The 24,193-nt window shown below is 32.1% G+C and overlaps 2 protein-coding genes across 2 annotated transcripts in view; both read right to left on the bottom strand.

Annotated features, from left to right (window-relative positions):
* LOC102593350 (cyclic nucleotide-gated ion channel 4-like) overlaps positions 1–7,081 on the bottom strand; it is a 10,103-nt gene extending 3,022 nt beyond the window's left edge. Inside the window, exons 1-7 of the mRNA XM_006367590.2 lie at positions 6,396–7,081; positions 4,260–4,475; positions 3,502–3,815; positions 2,726–2,834; positions 2,052–2,288; positions 784–870; positions 505–647 (exon numbers count right to left, since the gene is read on the bottom strand). Of these exons, the coding sequence (XP_006367652.1) occupies positions 505–647; positions 784–870; positions 2,052–2,288; positions 2,726–2,834; positions 3,502–3,815; positions 4,260–4,475; positions 6,396–6,983 (1,694 nt within the window). The 5' untranslated portion in view covers positions 6,984–7,081. The remainder of the gene's footprint in view (positions 1–504; positions 648–783; positions 871–2,051; positions 2,289–2,725; positions 2,835–3,501; positions 3,816–4,259; positions 4,476–6,395) is intronic.
* A 5,355-nt stretch (positions 7,082–12,436) lies between these two features.
* Positions 12,437–17,086, bottom strand: LOC102593673 (probable sodium/metabolite cotransporter BASS1, chloroplastic). The gene is made up of 7 exons (XM_006367591.2): positions 16,410–17,086; positions 14,934–15,027; positions 14,825–14,858; positions 14,659–14,713; positions 13,574–13,657; positions 13,204–13,491; positions 12,437–13,010 (listed from the first exon to the last, which is right to left on the bottom strand). Exons 1-7 carry the CDS (start codon positions 16,938–16,940, stop codon positions 12,858–12,860), a joined length of 1,239 nt encoding a protein of 412 aa, XP_006367653.1. The 5' UTR covers positions 16,941–17,086; the 3' UTR covers positions 12,437–12,857.
* Positions 17,087–24,193: the final 7,107 nt, after the last annotated feature.

The following is a 24,193-nucleotide window of genomic DNA, read 5'->3' on the forward strand; positions in this document are numbered from 1 at the left end:
TCCACCCCCCACCCCCAAAAAAAATTTAAGTTTGTTTCTAAAACATATTTTCAATTTCAAAAATTATTTTCTACTCTAGTAAAAATAAAAGATATTTCTCAAAAATATTTTTTCATTCATAAATCAAACACTAAAAATCTTTTTCGGAAAATATTTTCTACTCACCAACCAAACATGAGAAAATAAGTCAAAAATCAACTTGTTTTCCAGGAAAACATTTTCTAGGAAAACATTTTCCATGGAAAACATTTTCCTTCATACCAAACACACCCTTAGGCTTGAAACATGTCAAAATATACAAAAGCCTGTTTACCCAACTTTTTGAGGTGTCATCATTTTATTATAGTGATTATTTCGATGTCATACACAGATGGGACCATCAATCTTAGAGTGAATTAACCTTGTGTACACTACCATCTTAGTTTACTAGACCCGTTTTTCAAAGTAATTAGCCAAACACGAATAACTACTCTCCGTAATATTTTAAATCACTTGTAAACTTACCATGAGAGAAGTTCGTCGCCGCTGAAGTTTCCAGGGCCTAGCATGCAACAGCTTTCGACACCATCTCGAAGTTCTTGACTGCTTTGGAGATGGCCTCTCACTATGAACAACATTCTCTGAACTGGATCACCTTCTCTTGTTATCTTTCAGAAAAAAGAAAAAAAATTGTGGTGTCTGGATCAGATTGTAGGCACGTTGACTAATTCTACAAAATATTTGTCACCTTTCACAAGCAACTTGTACTAGGAATATGAATGTTTACATGACATTTAAACTTACGGTTTCCCCCTTTGTGAAAATCAAGGACTTGACGCGATCACATATGTTCTCCAGGACCAAATTATCCATATGTTGAAACAAAGGAACCTGAATAAATATGTGCAAAAAATAATTAGTTTGGGCAATTACATATGAATGATTCTAGCCCAGATAAGCTCAGTTGATTGCGTAAACGACCACTCAGTTTTTATTTTATTTCACCAAAGTTGCTAGACTATTTTTTTGTAACAAAAATAACATAACTTTGCTCAAATATCAGAGAAAGTTAGGATGCTGTTTCTATTCAAACTTCGCTTAAAAATCCCAACAATTCAACAACAACATATCCTATGTGTGACTGTTTTACTACAAAAAATAATTTAATAAATTCCGTAAATATTATAATAAAATCGAACGATTTTTCGTTACAAAAGATAATTGAATAAAATAAAATCAAAATTGAATGACCATCAATCCCACATTTTAGGCCCATTGTGTTATTCAGTCCATTTAAACTAAGAATACACTAACCAATCAAATTCTAGAAAAGGGTACGTACTTGTACAAGTAGTACTTTAGGGGTTATTTGGTGTGAAGGACAAGAATAAATAGTCGTGAGATAAAAAAATTAGTGTCTTGTTTGGTTACCATGTTTGGGATAACTTATACATGGTGGGATAAGTTATCCCAGGATAATTAATCCTGGGATAACTTGTTCCCAAGTTTTAATCCTCATTCCATTTTAACTTGTTTGTCCAATTTTAATTTGACATAACATTTAGCAAGTAAAACAAAATTATAAATTTTAGGGGAAAGGGCCAAAAATGTCTTTAAACTATGTGAAATGAACAAATGTCCCCCGTTTATAGTTTGACTCAAAAATGTCATTACCGTCAATATTTTGGTTCAAAAATGTCCTTGCAGTCAATACTTTGGTCCAAAAATTCCCCTATAGTTACTAAATGAGTGAAAAATGCCCTTTTCCAAGAAGTTAGAATTAATGTAAAAAGATACTCCCTCCATCTCATTGAGTTAGTTTGACTTGGCATGAAGTTTAAGAAAGAAAGACTTTTGAAACTTGTGGTCTAAATAAGTGATAGATATTTGTGTGGCTATAAATCATTTCATTAAGGGTAAAATGAATATTTTAAAATTAAATTATTACTTAATATAGAAATGTGTCATTCTTTTTGGAACTAACTAAAACGAAAAGTAAGTCATATAAATTGGGACAGAAAAAATAGTATTTTTTTTAAACAGACTAAAATGGAAAATAAGAAAACGTTTACCTGTCTAACCAAGTCCAAACAAAGATGATATTTGATGTCTCTTCTAAGTCCCTCAGGAAGGTTGCTTATCATCTCATATTCATCAACTCCTCTTGTTGCTGCAAATCTATGCCTTTCATAATTTCTGACCCTTTGCTTGAATCCTTGAGGCAACCTTCTTCTCCTCATCCACCATTCTACATTTCTCATTTTTAGTTGCATTGCTTGTTTCTTTGATGTTGTTGCATGCAAGAATACCTTCACCACAACATTATTATAATTACTATTATATGACCATAACATATACAACACCATTACATTGTTTGGTTGCTGGTTAGGAAGTGAATTGTTTACGTATGCACTTGGTATACAATTCAACATAATACGTACGATATTTGTCCATCGTTCTATAATTCTACACAAATAAAACATGTAGTACAAGTTCTGAGTCAATTTATGTATTTTATTTTATGCAGGATATATAGAAGATGGAATAACTAGGTCATACCTAAACCAATCCTTACGTACATAACTATAATCAGCAATCAAACAACCCCTAATAACATTGCATGTTCTCTATTGTCAATGTTGACAATAACAGAGTCAGAATTTACACTAAAAAAATTCAAACTATAAATACACGAATAAGTCAAGAAAATTTAACAACTATTGAGACTCATGTTTAGGAAGGTTACCTTGATATTACCAATCAACATAGTGACAAGAAGAAGACCAGTAGTGAGAACAATGATTATGAATACATCCTCCAACCAATCTGTTGTGCTCTCCAAATTGCCAAATGTACTGCACGAAAAATTATCATATAATTAAATACAATATTCTGATTTGTTATTTTATACTAAAGTGACAAGTAATTTTTTTTTATGGGTTCAGACTTCCAACCTACTACTATTTATTTCGCATTGAAAATATTAAGTTCAAAGATAAAAATGGTTTCATGACAATGCTACATCCGCCTCTGAATTTGCTTTAATGGTTATAATTAAGTAAGACGTTTAAAAGAGAAATCAAACACAAATACTCCTATGACTAATTAAAGGCTACTAAATATTCATTTTTAAAAGTTGTACAAAAATCTCAAAAAGACACATAATATGAACAGAAGGAAGTTATTAATGATCTTTCATTTCTTACTAAAATTCTCTCTTATATCACTCAATCAAATAGTATAAAAACAGTATCTTATTATGTAGTTAGACAAGACACACTACACGAAAATAAGAAATTAGCGACAGATTTTTTTCGTAGCTAAATAGCAAAAATTTCAGGTTAATCTCATTTAGCTATAAATTAGAAACAGATTATATAAAAATTCAATTAGCCAGAAGCTATTTAGCGATGAATTAGCTAGGAATTACCGATAAATAATATAGCTAATCCATGTTTTCAAGAAGTGAATATGGGTCACCTTTTAAATTAAAGAGATAAAGTAAAATATGTACGTACGTACCTGAGAGTCATGAGACCCCAGAAGATGGGAAATAATATTTTCTCGAAACGATTCTCATTTGTGACAAGTTGAACAGTCCATTTATAAACTCCATAACCAAAATTGTGTTCAGAGGCTAGACATGTTGATCTTGCAATTTTGGTCTCACCCCATATGACTCTACTTTTATGCTTCACCAAACTACTTGTTCCATAAAATATTTGCTCTTCACATGCCAACATTCTTAGGCTACAAACATTTGTAACTCTGCACTGTTGTTTCAAACATTTTGCTGCCCTTTGGATTCCTAGCAAGTACCAACATGCTCCCACTGCCTGTATATATGCTCATATTTTAGAGTGTAACAATTCGGTATGACACATAAACGTGTCTTTTAACTTGACTTTAATTAACATTTATGTCTGTCCTTCAACTTTGGATATGCACAATATTAGTTACTTAAAACTTGTATAAAGTTGAACAAGTAAACACATGGCGTCTCATACAAATTGTCATGTAGGAAACTTGTGTGTATCTACTCATTCAACTTAATACAAGTTTAAGTATCTATTGTGCACACCCAAAATCGAAAGATATAAATATCAAATGAGAACAAATTAAAGAACATGTATATGTATTATGTCTAATAATAAAACAAGAAAATATTAATTATCTTTTTTTGATATGTTAAAAATGATAACTAAAAATAAAAATCTATTTTTTAAAATACTGAACAAATAAAAATGAACGAATTGAATATGAAAATAGTGAATACTTACGTGAGAGGCAACAAAATAAGCAATCAAGTTAAGAGCAATTCCCCACCAAACGGTACCAAAAATGTATCCAGAGAGATTCTGCATGCGTCTTAGTAGGCAAACTGAGTGATAAATTTTGGGCAGATATTGAAACAGAAACATTATTAATAATACTGTCATCACTGTTGTTATATATCCTTTCTCCAGTAAACCTGGAATCCCTACCCACATTACTATCTGCAACAAAATAATATCAAATTATTAATTAATAATTCCCTCAAACTTCTAAAATTAATAAATATTATTTACTAAGCTACTGAATGTACATGTCAAAAATATGGATAGTCCTATTAATTAATGAGGTAATTTTATTTTGATCGCTTGGTTCGGAATTATCTCGTAATTAATTATTAATTGAATATTTTGGAATAAATTATCCTAAGATAAGTTATTCTATCATGTATATGAGATATATAACTTAACTCATCACTAAAATATAAATAGTGGGATTAATATTCCAGGATTGTCTAATATAATACTTCATCTATCCATAATTACTTGTCCACTTTTCCTTTTATAGTTGTCCCTAATTACTTGTCCATTTTGACAAATCAAGAAAAGACAAAATAATTTTACCTATTATACCCTCAATTAATTACTTTGAAAAAGGTAGAATTTCTTGAAAATCTTAAATTTTTAATCCATTCACTTCATAATTAATAGGGGTAAAATGGTAAACTCACTATGTCAATAATTGTTTTCTTAATAGGTGTGTCAATTCAAAAGTGGACAAGTAATTAGGGACAGAGGGAGTATCTTCAACCAAACGTAGGAGAAAATAATCATGCATTTTATCCCTGGATTATTATACCTTATACCTCACACCAAACGACTCCTAATAATGTTGGTGTTCGCACAACTAAAATATCACTATTTTCTCATTGAAAAATGTTCAGTGACGATTTGATTGAATCAATGTGAAAAGAAAAAATAGTAATTATGAGGAAGCTTTCCAGTATATCAATGAGAGTTTGTTTTTAACGCTATGCATTTTTCTAGCTGATTCGGTGAAATATAAATTAATACATTATGTTTTATAACACAAATTTTCTACTAATTTACGGTGAGAAAATCTTTATTTCTAGCAGTATCAACTAAAATCTTGCGGCTTCAAGATACATTTTATACATATCACGATCACAAATTCGAGTTTGGCATATCCGTTTTTGTCCATACATATATATATTTTTAAAATATGAAATATAAAGTCTGAAAATCATCCTTTTATCTGTTCATTATATAGTGTTGATTCTATAATATTAAAAAAAAAAAAAAAGGACAAGTGTCAAAAATTTGAGAGGGCCCCCCTTTTTTTTTAGTTATAAATAGATTATAGGAGTAGGGTTTTTTTTTAAAATATATTGAATACTATTTGTTAAATGTTTATCAATTCTTTTTTATCAATTTCACTACTTCTATCCAAATATATATAGTAATTGCTTATTTATAAAACTAATTTAGTACCTAAAACCATTTTTGAACACTTGATGTTTATAATCTACTTTTAAACATCTAATCCAAAGGGGCTATTGGTGACTCAGAAGCTACATATAGAAGAAAATTTAAAAAATAGACTTGGGAGATATCCGTACGTAGACTACTCCTCATTATATTATCGTACAAATTTGTTTGAGTTCCTCTTTCTCTACGAAAACAAGACGAGATGCATGGAATCAGAATCTGAAGTTTATGATTTTGTGATTCTAATCGTTTTAAGTTATGGGATCCTAAAAGTAATAACTCGAGGTTCTAATAGCTAGTAATAAATTTATAGTAATATTTAATGGATGTCTTAAAAATAATATAATATTTTTAATAAAAAATTATTGAATTCGATCGAACCGTAATGCAAAGTTATCACGGCGTGCATAAGAACCAACGGCCATGACATGCATGCCTTTGTCTTCTTTTACTAACAATATTTCATACTAAAATACAAAACATGCATCACCATTTATCATCACAATATATTGTACATATACCACAAAAGAAGCATCTAGGTTTATATTTTCTTTGATTCTTTGTGTTTAGCTTATACTTCATCGATCAACATCTAAAAATTTAACCTATTAGATAAAATATATTCAACAAACGCACCTGAGGTAAAGGAAGGATGACAAAGAGATCGAAAAAGAAACCCTTCTTGGATTTCAAGTATCGTAAGGCCACAAAACATCGAAAACTTTGGTCTTGATGTAGTCGAGAACCTCGACTACTACTACTAATTAGATTTTCATCCATTTTTCCATCGTAAGGACGTAATTTATGCATCTTGAATTGTATCCACATGTTCCATAAATGCATCGCATCGGTCATGCATCGAAGAACCGTGACCGTTACCGCGAACCAACCGTCGATAAAAAGGCACATGCAAGTCTCGCTTATAGAAAGGGCGTAGAAAAAGAGAGGATCCACAAATAGCCCCGTGGCGCATACTAATAAAAATACTCTATTCCATTCTTGAACCCAAGGCGCTCTAGGGTCTATGACTTTCCACGAGAAAAAGTCTGTTAGTCCTCCTCTTCGACTACGACCACTACAAATGTTGTAGTCATTAGAATTATCATCTTCTTGTTCCTCATCTTCTATGTTATCTTGCTCTTCCTCGTCCTCGTCCTCGTCCATATCATCATCACTTGGATCACTATAATTATTTGATAGTTCAAGTTCATGATGACTAGCCATTAATTGTTTTTTTTGTGCTAGTTTTTTTTTCTTTTATGGGTTTAGGATATGGAGATAAAAAAGAATGAAGAGAACATATGCACTGATATTTTTTGGAGTTAGGAGGGGATATATAATTTGAAACAATTAATAATAACAAGAAGAGGACATAAATTATTGTAGATATGGGAAGAGCATAACCTGACAAAAATGATAGGAACTTCCATGACTGCCCTTATGTAATTACAAGGATATATAACAATAAATTAGTTTTAAAAATGTAATCAACGAAATTTGTTTTTGAATTTTTTGAAATTACTACTAACGTTTTATAATTAAGTAGTTTTATTTTATTTATTTTTGCCAAAGATGAAAAAGTACTTTCTAACGGTGCTTGGTTGGAAATACTATTTTCCTCTAATCAATATAAAAGAATTATTAAGATATGATACATTCCATATTTAAAGACAATAATTAAAAGACAACTTGTCTTTATTACTCTTTTAAGTCTTTCCAAATTCTTCTTAATGAGATTTAAAAATAGTTGAAATCATATTAAATAAAAAATAATTCTAGAAAAATAAGTTAATACATTTTTAAATTTTGAATGATTTATTTATATCGAACTAGAAGGAATATTATATTTACCATCTAAGAGTACTGATGGCTATTTGATGGGGACATTAACATGGGACCAAATAAATATTTTTTGTAAGCTAATGTATGTAATGTACGTAGGCAAGAGCTATTTAACTTTTTAGAGAAAGGCATACTTTAGTAACTTTTGTTTGTCATTTAAATCCTTTGTAACTTTCATTTTTCCTCCAAATATCTTTCAATAACTTTAATTTTTCCATCTAATGACACTTAATTAATTATTTCAGTCCTAATAAATGATAATGTAACACTTTGTGTTTTATCGCAAGTGTAATGTTTTATACTTTTTATATCGTCAAAACGCTACACGTATCATAAAAATAAGGTAAAATTACTTTTTTTTCCTGTTCCAATAAATCATATGACACTTTTCGTTTGATCAGTCTAAAAAAGAATAACACATTTCTATATTCAATAACAGTTTAACTATAAAATGTTCATTTTACCCTTAATGAAATATTTTATCCACACAAATCTATGACTTATTTTAAACCAGAATTTAAGTCTTTTTTTATATATTAAACTTTACTCAATCAAACTACATCATATAAACTGAAACGGAAGGAACATTTGTTATATCATGTTAACAATATGGATAATATAAAAAATATTGAGAGTGTTATTATATATAATTTAAATTCAAAAAGTAACAAAAAAAAGGAAGAAGTTGAAATGGGGGGTAATTTAGGAATAAGTGAAGAGAGAAAGGAGAGACAAAGAGAAGTTGAGTTGGGCAGGTTGGCAAAGGGGCAAAGGTCATATTCACGAATAAGTTTGAACAACACAGGTTCTTCGCACTTTCCCTCATTTTGTTTGTTTCTTAAGTCAATTATTATACCAAAAGAAAACTAATATATATATATATATATATGAAATATAAGTTAACCACGAATAAAATCTGAAGAAATAAGAATATTATTGATAAAACGATATGAGTACAATTTTATTCCTTCATTGATTCTTTACTAAGATTTTTCCGTTAGTGACGTATCTCTCAAACTATAATGATTTGAATTTGATCTCTATGAAAAGATTTGTGGATCTTCTTGAAGTATTTGATTATCAAGAAGAGTCTGACATATCTTGATCTCTTTATCAATATCGCAAGAGTTTATGAGATATTCGAGATACTCTTTAAAGATATATAATATCCTTTATATAAGATATAGCCTATAGGCATATATAGGTATATATATAATATAATATTGTTTATATAGACATGAACTAGGGTTTATGATAGACTAGTTTTCAAGAATCCCAATTATAATTGAACACGTCGGGTAAAGTCTCATAAATTTCAATGTCTACAACCTAATTTAAGTAAGTGAATAATTTTTTAAAATCTAATGGTCTAAAATGATTGATATGTCAAATGTATTAAAATGTCTCTTAATTATATGGTTTTAAATAGGAGAAATTACGCGGATAAGCAAACATATACTAGTTAATTAGCTAACATAGCTTAGTTTGAATTAATTACCACTTGCAGCCTCTTTTTAGCTATAATTACGTGCGTCTCTCTTCTCTCTGCCCTCTCTCGCTCGCCTCTCTCCTCCATCTCCCAATTTCGCTTGTCAGACATACAAATACATATGTATACCAGTTATATATATATATACACACAATTATCTGACAGATATACAAATATAATTCACCTCTCTCCACTCTTTGCCCTCTCTTGCTTGCCTCTCTCCTCCCTCTCCTAATTTCGCTCGCGTCTCTCCTCCCTCTAACATGTAGCTACGGATAATAATTAACAAACCATAGCTATGAAGTCTAATTAAGTTATTTTTAGTGGCTATTTGCGAAATTTCCTCTTTTAAATATGTGATGTGGAAACTTTAAAAATATGATTTGAAAAATAAATTAAAACAAAAAAGTACATTTTATATCATAATTGAATCACTTTCTTAAACCAAAAATAAAGAAGAATTGAATCACTTACTAAGGAAACACATTTTACGTACAGAGCCGTCATGAACTTGAACACATCATCTCAATATTCTCATATTTCTTATCTATCATTCTTATACATATGAAATGTATAAAATATTATCTATTTTAATTTTTTAATTGATTAAATAAAAATAAATATTGAATTTTAATATAAATGAATAAGTAAAAGTGGACGAAAAGTATATCAAATAATCACGAGTTTAATGTACTATATTTAATTTGTCTACTTTCATTTGTTTATTCCACCTCACAAATATCAAGAATTAAAAGCTCCTTTTGTTTCTCAAAAAATGAATTCTCATGTGACATAAAGTTTGAGATGAGTTGCAGTAGGTCCTAACGAAACTGAAAATAAATAAATTATACACGTGATTTTGAAAAACTCATAGAATATCATATTTGTGACTTTTACCTATGGTCTAATGCAATTACTTTTTTTACCTCTTTCTCGGAAGCTTTCGTCCTTTTTGTTTTCATGGCGATTTGAACTCATAATCTTATAATTGAAAGTAAAAATGCTTATCATACGTGAAACTTTTCCTTGTCACTACTTTTGAACTTGTTTTGACATTTAACCCGAATGATCCAGTGGTTTGGGTTGAAACTTTCATGTTGAAGGTCTCAAGTTTGAAATTTCTTGCCAGCGAAAGGAAGAGGCTTTCCTTCTGGGTCGAGCTCGTCGCCCAGTGCAGGTTACCTCTGTGGTTTGCGAGCTATTGCATAGGAGTGGGGGTTTTATTTTGCACCCAAAAAATAATAGCTATGGAATTCCCTTGTCATAAAAAAACAAAGTTACCTATGTAGAGTGTGGATTTAAAAGTTCAAGATAAACAAACAAATTCATTTTTACCCTGTTCAAACAATGTAATTTTTCGATAGAAACCCTGTCATTACACGATGAATAAGGTGCGGAGCTATACTTTAAAGACAGATTTGCTATATTCCAACCTTCTTGTTGCTTTGTATAGTCTCATTGGAAGGCAGTACATATTCTAGGAAATCAATTGAACCCTATTTTAACTTGATTCTGCCCCCGGGTCCAAACATGTCCTATTGTGATCCTGGTCCATCTTAACAGACAGATATATACCATGCAAGTTTTTTTTTTTTTTTTGTTTAAATGTTCGAATTGTTTTGAAATCCGATTAAATCTTGATTCGCATAAAAAAATTTCATATTAAAACCTGGGATAGAACACCCTCTAACAAAAGCGACTCTTATTATTGATATATAGTGGTACTTCAATCCTGGTATTTTTCTCCAAGGTATCTTCTACTTAACACAGTCTAACTAAACAAAGCAGATATAGATGGAGCCTGTTTCAATGTATTTAACTGAATATGGGCGACCAACATGGGTTGTGGTGCACTGGTGTGAGAGTGTTTCATCCTTAGCTAGAGGTTTCAGGTTCGAGCCTTAGGTATGGAGAAAATCCTGTTGGGAGCGTCACCCCCGAATGGGCCCTAGCAGAGTGTGATTCAAATTTAGTCAAAGCTCCAATGTGGGTTCTAGACAGCGGGTGGGAAACCAAAACAAAAAGAAAAACTGAATATGGGCGACCAACATGGGTTGTGGTGCACTGGTGTGAGAGTGTTTCATCCTTAGCTAGAGGTTTCAGGTTCGAGCCTTAGGTATGGAGAAAATCCTGTTGGGAGCGTCACCCCCGAATGGGCCCTGCAGAGTGTGATTCAAATTTAGTCAAAGCTCCAATGTGGGTTCTAGACAGCGGGTGGGAAACCAAAACAAAAAAGAAAAACTGAATATGGGCGTATCTAGGGGTGAGAGTGCTCATCTAACTCCCTTAATAAAAAATTATATTATATATATAAAGATTTTGAATCCCTTGAACACAAAATTAGAACTAGGTGATTTAGGGGGTTCAAAATCCACCTTGAGATTCCAAGTTCAAATCTCAAAAGATGAAAATTCTTGATCTGTCACTGAAACTGAACCCAATATTTTGACATAAAACATAAATATATATATGAAACACCACTAAAATTTCAAGAGATTGTATGATTGGTTGACACATGTGCAATATGCAAATGTACAGTGGGGTGTGGGTGTGATAAAATTCAGCAGAGGACCACATGAAGTTATTTTGTATCACACATCTGTTTCAGAAGTAGCTTTGTTCATTCTATAATTATATGATACTCTTAGGCCTGGTTTTGTCAAATATGTAGTCCACTCGTCTCAATTTTTGTGACACTCTTGTTATAAATCATAAATTTCAAAAGTTTGTTTTTCTATCAATTAAATACATTCACATAAATTATGACGGTAAAAATAGTTAAATTTGTAGTCAACAGACGTGACGGAGGCTAACATTATTTCTGGCATATATTAACAGAATTTGTACCCTTTCTTGAACTTTTGCTGTTCCCTGGGATTCTTTCCTGCTAAAGCAAGATTTCTATATTTATTGACTTGCATATGGTCCCTTCTATTTACAGCTCTATATGGAATATGCTTTGTAGGAAAGTCCAAGAGTCTCATCTACGACAGGTTCTGTGAATTCAACTGAATATATTGTTTACCGCTCAAATAAATGCATACATCTGCATTGATTTGAGATATTGAATTGATCCTTATTTCTCTAGGTAAATAACTTAACATCTAACCAAGTGATGAACCATTCAACCTTTTTGAAACGTGGGTACCACTGAATAATATTATGTCAATTCTAAAAAATAGTGTACATATAATACTTGGTTTTGTGGAGCGACCATGAGTTCACGTACATCATCATTTACCCAATATATCCCCCCCTGACTAGGATTGACTTCCTGGATTCTATTGAAAAACACAATTTTGTTTCTCAAAATTTAAACTAGTTGAAATGATCAACATCACTATTCTAAGTAAAAACTCAGTTTGTTTCAATTTGTAATGTGAGAGAATAAAGGTGTTGCAAGCTAACTAAATACTGTGACACAAGACTACTCTTGCTCACTCGACACGAACATACGAGAGCACAAGTCATCCAACACGATCATTACTGAACAGGAATTGGAGATCAAATGCAGATAAATTTCCTGCCAATGATCAACATGTTTAGTAGACTCCCGATAGGTTTTACTACCGCCACCACCAGAAAAGTAAAATTGGTTTTACTACAGATAGGTTAATGCCTGATTCGCCAGACATCACTATCAACTTCCAAAAAAAAGAAAGAAAAGGACCTCCGAATTCACTGACTAGTGACTACCAAGCTTGATGATCACTGCGAAAAACTACAATCTTAGATTCACACCCTCATAGGATTGCCAACAGAGTGACTTAGTCCTGCACTTTATCTGGAATAGAACGCCTCCATATGCCAGCCAAGGCACTGCCAAATATCGAGTGGCAAACACTAGAAACTGCACATGGTACTGCAGTAAGTGGATTACCAAAGTGCTGAGTGGCTAGAACTACTCCAAGAACCGAGTTCTGCAACAAACAAAGTACAATTTAATGACAACACAGAGCCTTACTAAAAGACATGATATATCAAGGGGCTTAACTAACTATTTAAGTGTCATCTTTCCCCTAATTGTTTTTCAGGTGCCATTTTGGCAATACATTTATGAATATTTTCTTCAGTTATATAATGAGGATCGGAAGTGAACAAATATACATTTACCTGCATGCCGACTTCAATAGATATTGTCCTTGAGGATGATACATCAACTCCAAGCATCCTCGAAAGTACATAGCCAAAGAAGAAGCCAGACGCATGAAGAAGAGCAGTAGCTATGACAACCTGTTGACCTGACATAAGGATTGCGGAAGAACTCTGTGCAATTGCATTTCCACAAAGAACTGCAACAGTTGCTACAGCAATAGGTGGCATCAATGGAGACACAAATTTGACAAGGCCTTTGAAATACTGATTCAGAAATGCACCAGCTAATACAGGAAGAAGCACCACCTGTATTTTGACGAGGTTTATAGTTAATTAATTATGACAAACTACAATATTGATAAGCCAACAACCAGATGAAGGAATGGACCTGTAAAGTGGACATGAAAAGCCCAGCTGCATCAACTGCGACAAATTGCCCTGCAAGTTTCTCTGTTAGAAAAGGAGTCATCACCTGCATGTGTAACCAGAAAGGTCAATCAACTTAAGGGAGTAACCAGAAAGGTCAATTAACTTAAGGGAGCTCTCACACCATCAAATAGGATGAGAGTATCTGCAATGATATTAAGGGAAGTGTGGGAACTTTTTCCACATTGCTTACGAATATGAGTGTACTAACAAAGAACTGCCTGCCAGTCTTAGACAACAGTGCTCTGGTGGCCTATTAATTGGCAAGATTATATAATACTTTGTTTATTACATTTAGATATAAAGATAGCCATTTGTGTCTTTTTTATGAGTCCCAAAGACGGATTTTCCTACCAATAATTTTGCTGTTATAGTTCAACACGGATCAACTATCTAAGAAAACTACTTACAAGAAAACAATTGAAGACCGTAAATCTTCTTATTCTCGAGTATAGAGAAAAACTTTCATGTTCTGGACTACACACATTTGTACGACCATTCAATACTCAGTTTTATGCCTTCTAACCCCGCACCTTGATTGCAGTCTAGAGGTAAGTTAGTTGGACCTGTTTGCACAACTACTCTGATGGTAGTGGTTGATTAAATTTTTTAAATGATTGTAACTAGCGCTGAAGCTTTGTCTTTGACTATGACAACAATTGACTGCTTTGACATTCTTATTGTGCTTGCATTGCTCTTAGGAGAAAATAGACCAACTCCTCCCAATGCTTACATGCTTTTGGAATCAAGAGAATTCCCAAACTCAAAGTAACTTGAAAAAGAAGCTCTCCAAGTTTTTTTTAGTTGCTTGTCGATTATTCTGTCAACAACGCATTTCTTTGTTGTCCAGCAGCTTTCATCTCAAGAGTAAAAAGGTTACACATTTCTCAATAAGAACTATTTCGTCTAAGTTTCTTTTAGGAACAAACTGTTTTCGGTCAATTGTTCTTGGGATGCATAGAACACACAACACACTATGCACGGATATAAATGTCTTATATTGGCTAAGATATTTATCAACCAAATAATGAAATAAAAGCTACCAACCACAGCAGATAGGGTACTTGCAGCAGTCATCAAAACTGAAAGCGCCACATTTCCACTGCAATAAAATGAAGTATCAACACCTAGTAGGTCTAATAATGAAAATAACAGCAAAACAGGATAATAATAAATATGATGATATAACAGAATCTTCAACATGTCAACCTACCGTGCAATGTAAGTGACAATGTTACTTGCCGTCCCTGCAGAGTAATGCATGAAACGCTTAGTGAATGCCTATAAGTAGAAGGCTTGGAAAGGAGTTTAGTTGAGCATACCGCCAGGACAGCAGCCAACCAATATCAAGCCTGCTGCATAATGGGATGGCAAATTTAATAGCTTACTAACAAAATATCCTGATAAAGGCATCACCTACACCAGAAAACAGTGTGTTAACTTATCTATGCTAATGAATTTGAGCAGGGCATATATCTTCTTAGAGGTTTGTGGGATAAACATCAAATCTAATGCAGGTAATCATAATTGACAACGAAATGACTAATTGACGACAAGGTAACCAGAAATATGGACAAGTCCAATTGATAAAGAACACATTTTCTAAGAGACATCACAAGAAGTGCAATAGCATATATTTGTGTCGCAATCAAAGAGCTAAAATCCAAGAGGAAGAAAATGAAATGCTCTTGGCAGCGAAGTGCTATAATTCATATCAGATTTGCATTTGGTATTTGGTTATGTACTGGCTTACAAGTTGTCAGCATACTTCATCCATATCATTTCATCATCTTGCTCATGAAGCAGGAAGGAGTTGGATGGTATCAAACTTCAGTTCTAGTCAGAAGATCAATAAACAATGAACTTCTAAATTAGAGTAGACGTGCATCAAGGGTACGGATACTATAGGGGAACCAAGTCTGGTATTTAAGTACAGAGTAGTAAAAGGGCAGGTCCATAATTCATTGAGTACAAAAAAGAAGATAACAAATAGAACAAACAATTAGTTTAACAAGAAAAAACAAGATCCAGGGGAGCATATATTTGTGTTGCAATCAACAACAACAGCAACATAGCAAGTGTAATCCCACAAGTGAGGTATGGGGAGGGTAGTATGTATGCAGACCTTGCCCTTACCTTGGTACGCATATTTGTATTGCAATCAAAGAGCTAAAATTCAAGAGGAAGAAAATGCAGTCTAGACAAGAAAAATAGTCCCCAGATTTAGTAACATAAAATCAAGGCAGTATCATTTTGCATCCTAAAGGAGTGGTATCTACGGAGCCTCTATCATACATCTCAAGTGAGTCCATAACGATGATTTCAAGTGTTAATAATTGGGTTCTAAACTTAATATTTGTACATATTTAATAAGCTTGCTAATACAAATACACTATTTGATCAAAAGTACCTGGGCTCGGACGAACCCGTACCCAGGCTTCTAGTTCCACCCTTGATCTCAACCTAAATAAGTCTTCACATAACGAAATGCTCTTGGTGGCAATGATTCATATCAGATTTGCATTTGGTATTTGGTAATATACTGCCTTACAAGTTATAGAGTATGAAATGCATCAAAACAATACACTGGAAATGAATCATCCACTGTTCAATTTAAGCCGTATTCATAGCAAAATTAGATCTTTCAGTGGGGATTATGTGGTATCTATACCTCCTTACCTTACCCATTGTCACTTCTTGATTCTCATTGAGAATCGTCTCAATTCACATTTAATGGCCCTAAGAAATCACTATGCTAAGGACAAAAAATTTACTGTTTGAACAATGAGAGAAGATACCGAGTACTGAAGGACGAAACCGCAGAACAACTCTTTAGGCATCGCTAAAGCACCACGAAGATCATCAAAAGTAAGAGTCATTCCCATGCCAAGCATCGTTAGTGTAATACCCATCACAGTCCATTCAGGTTTGACCCAATTGTATGAGCTAGGTTTAAGCAGCCCAATCAAGCAACCCAAAGCTACCCACAAAGGAAACAAAACAGAAATCGTTTCCCCAACGCTTTGGATCCAATCCCCAAAGCTTTTATTCTTGTTGTCATCACCATCAGTAGTAATGGCAGTTGACGAATTTGAACACAGAAGCTGTCCTCTGGGTATTAATGAAATGGGTTTTTGATACAGAATAAGATTTTGTGATTGAAAAGGAAAATGGGTGCTTGAGAAATGAAGTGATCTAGTGGGTGATGAAGAAGAAGATGAAGAAAAGGGGTAATTCTTGGAGGTGTGATATTGATAATTGTGTATAAATCTTCGTCTTCCTGTGTAATTGATGTAACAGCTATTTGGTGAGGACACAAGAGCCTGCATTTTTTCCCCTAGCTGTTAAATACTCCAGCAGTAATGCCACTGTTCTGGTAAGTCACTCATCGACCATCATCGATATACGCTAATCGGGTGAAGCAGACATAGTACAAGTTTGGAAATTTCTGATTGGCTACCTAAATTTTCAGCTCGAAATTATTCGAATTAGTAATATAGTATGCCAATAGGCATTACATTAAGAAATTTTTACATGTAATTAACTTATTATTATATACTCCATCCATTTCATATTAAATTGAATTTTTGAGGCATTTTCATTTTTCAAATTAACTTAATTGTTCAATTTTTAAAATTATTTTTAGAGTATTCTTTCAATTTTACCCTTTATTTGGATTTTCAATGTAATACTTCAATAAATTTGACAATACTCCCTCCGTCCCATATTATATGTCACATTTTCCATTTGCACTTGCATTAAGAAATAAAGTAATTTTACCCTTATGCCCTTATTTAATGTTTGTTTATGACAACTTTGTAATATATGATAAAATGTTAGATTTCAAAAATATAAATGCATTTGGATGACTATTTAAATTTTAGAGTTTATTTTTGGAGTCAAATTTTTTCACCAATTAATCCAAAAAAATTTTAAAATCAAGTTTTTCCCACCTCAATTTTCCTATATATTTTGTGTAAAATGTTTTTTTATATTTTTATATATAAATTCTTAAAGCAAACATGACAACATCACAAAATATTCAAATTCCATTACTTCAAATTGATCTAAATTTTCCTTTGAACTTTTTGAAATGTCATCTTCCTTGATAAAATTTGTTGAAGCTTCAACTTTCAAGATTATTTTTGAATTTTTTTTCATCTTTTATTTTTAATTTGTTTGTTGATATTTTTTTTCAAAATCAGATTTTATAGAATAAGTAGTGAATAAAGAAAGTAGTTAATTAATGAATGAAGTACTCTCCCAATGAAATTAATTACTTGTAGATTTCCTAGGTTAGTCAAAGTAAATACATTTTCAAGATTAATTAATTAATCTATCAAGGGTATAATGGGCAAAAAATGGTAATTTATGCATAAATTTTATAAAATGACATATATTGTGGTCCAGCTATTTTTAGAAAGGGGTGACATATAATATGGGACGGAGGAAGTAATTAATAAGGGTAAAAATAGAAAACTATATTCAATTCATGTCTTACTCTACTTTTCTTAAAAGGTGTGAAAAACCTCAAATATTCTATTAATATGAAATGGAGGAAGTAGTATAAAAAACCATTAATAACAAAATTTTGAAATATTTATTAAATATACACTCGTGAAACTATCAAATCATTTGACATGAAAGATATGGGTAAAGGAGACCATATATTGGGTGTTAAGATCCTCTGTCTATTTAAATGTAATGATATACCTTTTGTCCTTGAGAATCGGCTGGGTATAGCGGGAAAGAGTTTGACGATCTAGTTACATATCTTCCCTTTCTTACCAAACCTCATTACACCCTTCATAGGTGAAATTTTCAAGTAAATCCAATCATGAACCTCAAATTGAAGATCACTTCTTCTAACATCGGCATATGACTTTTGTCGACTTTGAACGTTTTTCAACCTCTCTCTAATAAGTCGAACCTTCTCAATAGCCTCATGAACTAACTCGAGACCTATCAAAGCAACTTCACCCACCTCAAACCAACCTATGGGCGATCTACACCTCCTACCATAAAGAGCCTCAAATTGAGCCATACCAATACTCGAGTGATAGCTATTATTATAGGCAACTCTATCAATGGCAAATGGTCATCCCAATTACCCTTAAAATCAATCGCACAAGCCCTTAACATATCTTTCAAAGTTTGGATAGTACACTCCGCTTGCCCATCAGTGGTTTGGGAGTGAAAGGTCGTGCTAAGCTTAACTTTCGTGTGAAGACCTTTTTGGAATGACTTCTAAAACTGAGAAGTAAATTGGGTACCACGATCGAAAATAATGAACAAAGGTACTCCATGCAACTTTACCATTTATCTCAAGTACATCTTGGCTTAGTCCTCCGCGCGAACAGTTGGCGAGGTTGCTTATGAGTTGGATCTACCTCCAACATTCTCAATTATTAAGCCAGTTTTTCATGTTTCGATGTTACACATGTATATTCCTGACGAGTCTCATGTGCTCCAATATGATGCGATAAAAAATGATGACCATTTGACTTTTTGGAGGAGCCACTATTTTACTATTTAAATATTTTGGCCTTTCTATAAGGTTTATTCGTTGCGACCTTTTTCCTTTTTTCTTTTACTAAATTGTTTTCTTTTAAGAGTCGAACATGATCACTAAGAAAATATAAATATTTTTGATGTTTATGACGACGATAAATAATAATTATGCCTAGTGGCTTTGTTGTTGCAATGTGTTATTGGTGAGTATCATTGTCGTTGAGGGGGTTAGATCCATTGTCGAACTTCTCAACGATCGATTTTAGTTATAGATCCTCCAAAAATCGAAAGGTGAAATTATAGCGGCAAGTGTTTTAAAAGATTCTGTTGGGACTCGTTTTGGGACGAGGCTCTAGCAGAATGCCTCGAGACTCAAGTGAGGGACTTAGTTCTGTAAGACTTACACTTTAAGCGCCTAACTATACTCCTTAAGCAGACACAACGTCCAACACTCGTGGTCCGTCTAACAGATCTTACACAAATTATGTGTTAAATTCTTTAGTTAACATTGTTGACCCTCATAAATCTTGAATAAACGAATGATACTTAATATAGTTTTTTAATCTATAGAGATAAGAAGATTGAGAGTAACTCAAATAACAAGTCGTAGTATCACATATTTACTATTTGGTAACAATGTGAGGATGATTATACATTACGTAACATTTCTTTTAAAAATACATAGCGAAATTTACTTTTTCACTTATCATTGGTTTTCATGTTTTTGTCATGTCTCAAAATTATCATATTTTATTTGGCGGAATGGTCTAGTGGACCCTTGTATTTGTTTGAGTTTGTATTATGGAACATTTTAGTTAACTATTTGTCAACGGAGCCCTTAAACTCAACGAAACTCACCATTTAAAACCCCCTTGGCATTGTGTGAACTTCAAACGCTCATAAAAAATGACACGTCGTTATCCACGTCAGATTTTAAATGACACATCATTAATTATTTACTTTTTTAAAAAATCATTTTTTTTCTATTTTCACTTCATTCTTCCCTCATTCTTCCTTAACCATTTCTCTCCATTTTAAAGATCTCATCACCACAACTTCCATCTTCACCATTATCACCACTTTCCTAAATCATAAAAATCACCATCAGTCATACTTTTTTATAACTTTGTCCATCCCTTGAAACACCATAAACCTCTTTTTTATCATTAATATAAATAAACCACCATTAAATTACCTCAATATATCTTAATATTTGTACACAATTTTACACAACACATTCTATTTGATTTCACAAGGACATTTAATAATTATTTCTTACCTATCAAAATTATCATATTTATTACCTCACAAATTGTAGCACATTTCGTTTCTAATATGGGGAGGAAGAGAAAGTGAAAAAAAAAAAAAAGAAACTGGAGAGAGTGGGAAGGGGAGAAAGAGAGAGAAATGGGGGATTGGGCGGGGGAAGAAAGATGGTAGAGGGGTGAAGAAATCAATATCCCTTCAAGTTAAAAATTAATGTCTTGCTAAGCCTTCTATGTAGAAATCAATGGTGATATTCTTTAACACAATTCTCATGCATGGAGTGAAGAAATCAATATCCCTCTATGTAATATTCCTCTTGGTTAAAAGGATGTTCACAAAACATATGGACATGTTCAAATCCGTAGATAACAGAGGGGGGAAAAAACTAAACAAAGGACACCAAAATAGAAACTAAAGCAAAAAAGAAATAAAAAAATATTTGAGGTGTAGAAAAAAAAGAGTTTGGAATTTGAGCTTTTCCATCTCCTTCTTTGTGCATTCATGGTGGATTTGAGCTTTATCAATTATCACTGTAAGGATTACTCCCCCACTCTTCATCCTTAGCTTTTTATTTCTCATTTGAGATTTACTATCTTGTTTTTCAGATTTGTTGCGGTCCACTTCAAAATTTGCTAGCTTGTTTAAAATTAATCGAGGGATAAAAATATTTAAAAAGAAGAAGAAGAAATTGAAGATGGGAAAGGGGAGAAAGAGAGAGAAATGGGGGATTGGACGGGGGATTGTTCTATTCACGCTCCCTTTTTGCGTGAAATCACATAATTATTCCAGACAACAATTAAGTTGTCACATAAGCTTGGTCAATGGTCAAAATGGTTTAATATGTTGAGTTTCGTTGAGTTTAAGAGTTTAGTTGACAAAATGTTAAGTAGAAGGGTCCAGAATACAAACTCATACAAGTATAAAGATCTATCAGACCATTTCGCCTATTTTATTTACCTATTTGAAAATAATTTTATTCTTATTCATGATGGAGTGATGTTTTTATTATAATACTAGTAAGTTTTATTGATTATTTTCTTTTAGGGGGGTAAATTGTATAGTATGATAAAAATATATTTTTAGAAATAATGATTCTTTTATTATTAGAAAGTTAAGATATTAAATTATTTATACTTATCTAATCATGTTAGAAGTTTTATTTTCTACGAGTTTCCTTAATCATGTTTGTAATTATTTCAAACTATGATGTATTTTTATAATTTTGTGTTATTATATTATTGTACTATATTGTAAATTAAAAATTTAAAGACTGTAAGGCTTATTTCTCGCCCTATGCTAAGTAAAACGCCCCGTCTTACGCCTTGCCTTTTAAAACACTGATAACAGCGGTCAATGGTGAGGCGTTGGAAACCTTTTTCAAATTGAGATATATTTTTGTATTTTATCCGTATTTTTGTATTCGGAGGAAGGAGGAATTTTTTGACATCGAAAACATTTTTAGATTCGGGATGTATTTTACCGTATTTTTGAATATATTTTGAAGGAGGTATTTTTTTTTTATAAATTTTTGTATTTTTACCACGAAAAGTTTTATATGGAGCAATCATCTAGTTTTGTTGCTCAAGAAAAGTATTGAAAAGTCTATAGTTTAAAGAAGTTTGTGTATGACTTGAAACGTTATCCTCAAGCTTGGTTTGAAAAAAATTAGCAAGGTAGTTTGAAAAAAGCAAATGTGATCATTTCAAATCTTTTACACGCAATTTGCAACTTGAATGTTCTCCTTATTGTATATGTCGATGGCGTTGTCATTACATGAAGTTATAGTGTACGTAGGAATCTCTTCTCTCAAGTATTTCTTACATACTAAGTTTCACAGGGATAAGGTACAAGTACCTCCTAATTATGATTAAAATTCTAAAAATACATCTTAATTAAATTAAGATTCTATTATTCCTGAATTCATTTTTTTAAAATTTTATACACTTTTTTATTTACGTGACTCCACTTAGTAGAGGTGTGTGGAAAATGTTTGGAGGCCACGTAAATAAAAAAATGAATAAAATTACAAAAAAATAATAAAAAATAGGTTGGCAATCTTTTAGAGATTATTAAGGAAATTAAGTGGATATTTTGAGATATTTTTATCCTTCTATTTTTCTAAGAGGTTTCTTTTATAGGTGAAAAACGTCCAATCGTCACTTCAATGCAAAACGATTACACGTGTAGCACTGAAAACACTATCTAATAGTACGAGTCTACATCTTGACACTTTATTTTTGAATTGATTGGGAGCAGATTGACACACAAGGCTTGAGGCAAGTAAATATTGAGGCAACTCATGTCTGGAAACGGTCCCTTCCAATTTTTCGGGGTTGTATCAAGCATTTTATCGGTCTTGATTTTATCACGTGTCATGGTCCAATACGTTCCCATAAGTTGAAAACACTATCAAGTACTATTATTTTCTCCAACAACATCCACCACCATTGTTAGGGTTCTTCCTTTTTTTCTTATTTTTATATTAATTTTTCATATATAGGTCAACATATCTAATAATACTCCCTTCATCCCAATTTATGAGGCACCTTACGGATTTAGAGTTTCAAACACGTTTATCTTTGACTGTAGTTCTTTTAAATACTTTTCAATTGTTAATTATAGTGACTTATATATAGCATACTTTTTTTTACATAGTTTTTAAATATATACATTTTATTTCAAAAAAAATTAAAATTTCATGTCCAAATTTACGATCAAACTTAAATTGTTTAACTTTTTATAATCTAAACTATGCAACATAAACGAAAACAAAGAGAGTATAATTTTCTTTGCCATCTATTGTTTCATCAATATTATTTACAATTATTAGCTTCTGCATCATGCTCCGAGTATTTCAATCCCACCCCCAAATGACTCTTAAATGATTTTCTCCATAGACAATAAATTATACTATGGACTGCCCGCTCCAAATAGTCTCGGTCGCAGGGCGTATACGCGTGGGCGCTTCATCAGTATATAATGTTGACAAGTTGGCTCAGCGGAGTACCAACAGACAGTGATGGAGTCAGAAATTTTAGATTCGAATACGTGATTACTAACTCATTCAAGGTGTTTGAAATTCATTAAAAAGATCTAAAACCACAGGTACAACAACCTATTGTGTCAAGAGTGTCCAACATCTATTATTTAATCACTTCGTGTATCAATTTACTTATATATATGATATTTTTTTTCGACGAAGGATGTCCAATCGGACACCCGCATGTGCCTACGCCCCTGCCAACAGGCAATTGGGCAAACAGACAATCTCCTCAATGTCAGTCTCACTTTATATTATAATTATATAACTTATTTTCTTTTTAAGTTTATTTTTTAAAAACAATATATTTTTATATTTAATAATAATTTAAATTTAAAATATTTATTTTATTGTTAATAAAATTATTTTTAATGACACAAATACTCATGATTTATTTTAGATCACAATTTTTTTTTTAATTTTTTCTTCTTAATTCCGTATCAAATCAAACTAACTCATATAAATTAATACGGAAGGTATTATAAATGTGTCACTTACATGTAAAAAGTCTCACGTGAATTTGAGCTTACAAGGATTTAATAATATTCTTCAGTACGAAGTAACCTTCAGCATTACCCACTTGTAACTCTATTAGAGTATGTGACACTGACAATATTCCCTTATAATCCGCGCCACCTCACTCTGTCACATACTCTAACACATGACACGTATATATAAACCGCCTTTCTACTATAAATATAAAAATATAATAAAATAAAAACATATACATTTTCTTTTTTTTTTTTGGAAACACAAGCATAAATT

The sequence above is a fragment of the Solanum tuberosum genome, unplaced genomic scaffold (assembly GCF_000226075.1).
Source record: "Solanum tuberosum cultivar DM 1-3 516 R44 unplaced genomic scaffold, SolTub_3.0 scf00842, whole genome shotgun sequence".
NCBI classification, from domain to species: domain Eukaryota; kingdom Viridiplantae; phylum Streptophyta; class Magnoliopsida; order Solanales; family Solanaceae; genus Solanum; species Solanum tuberosum.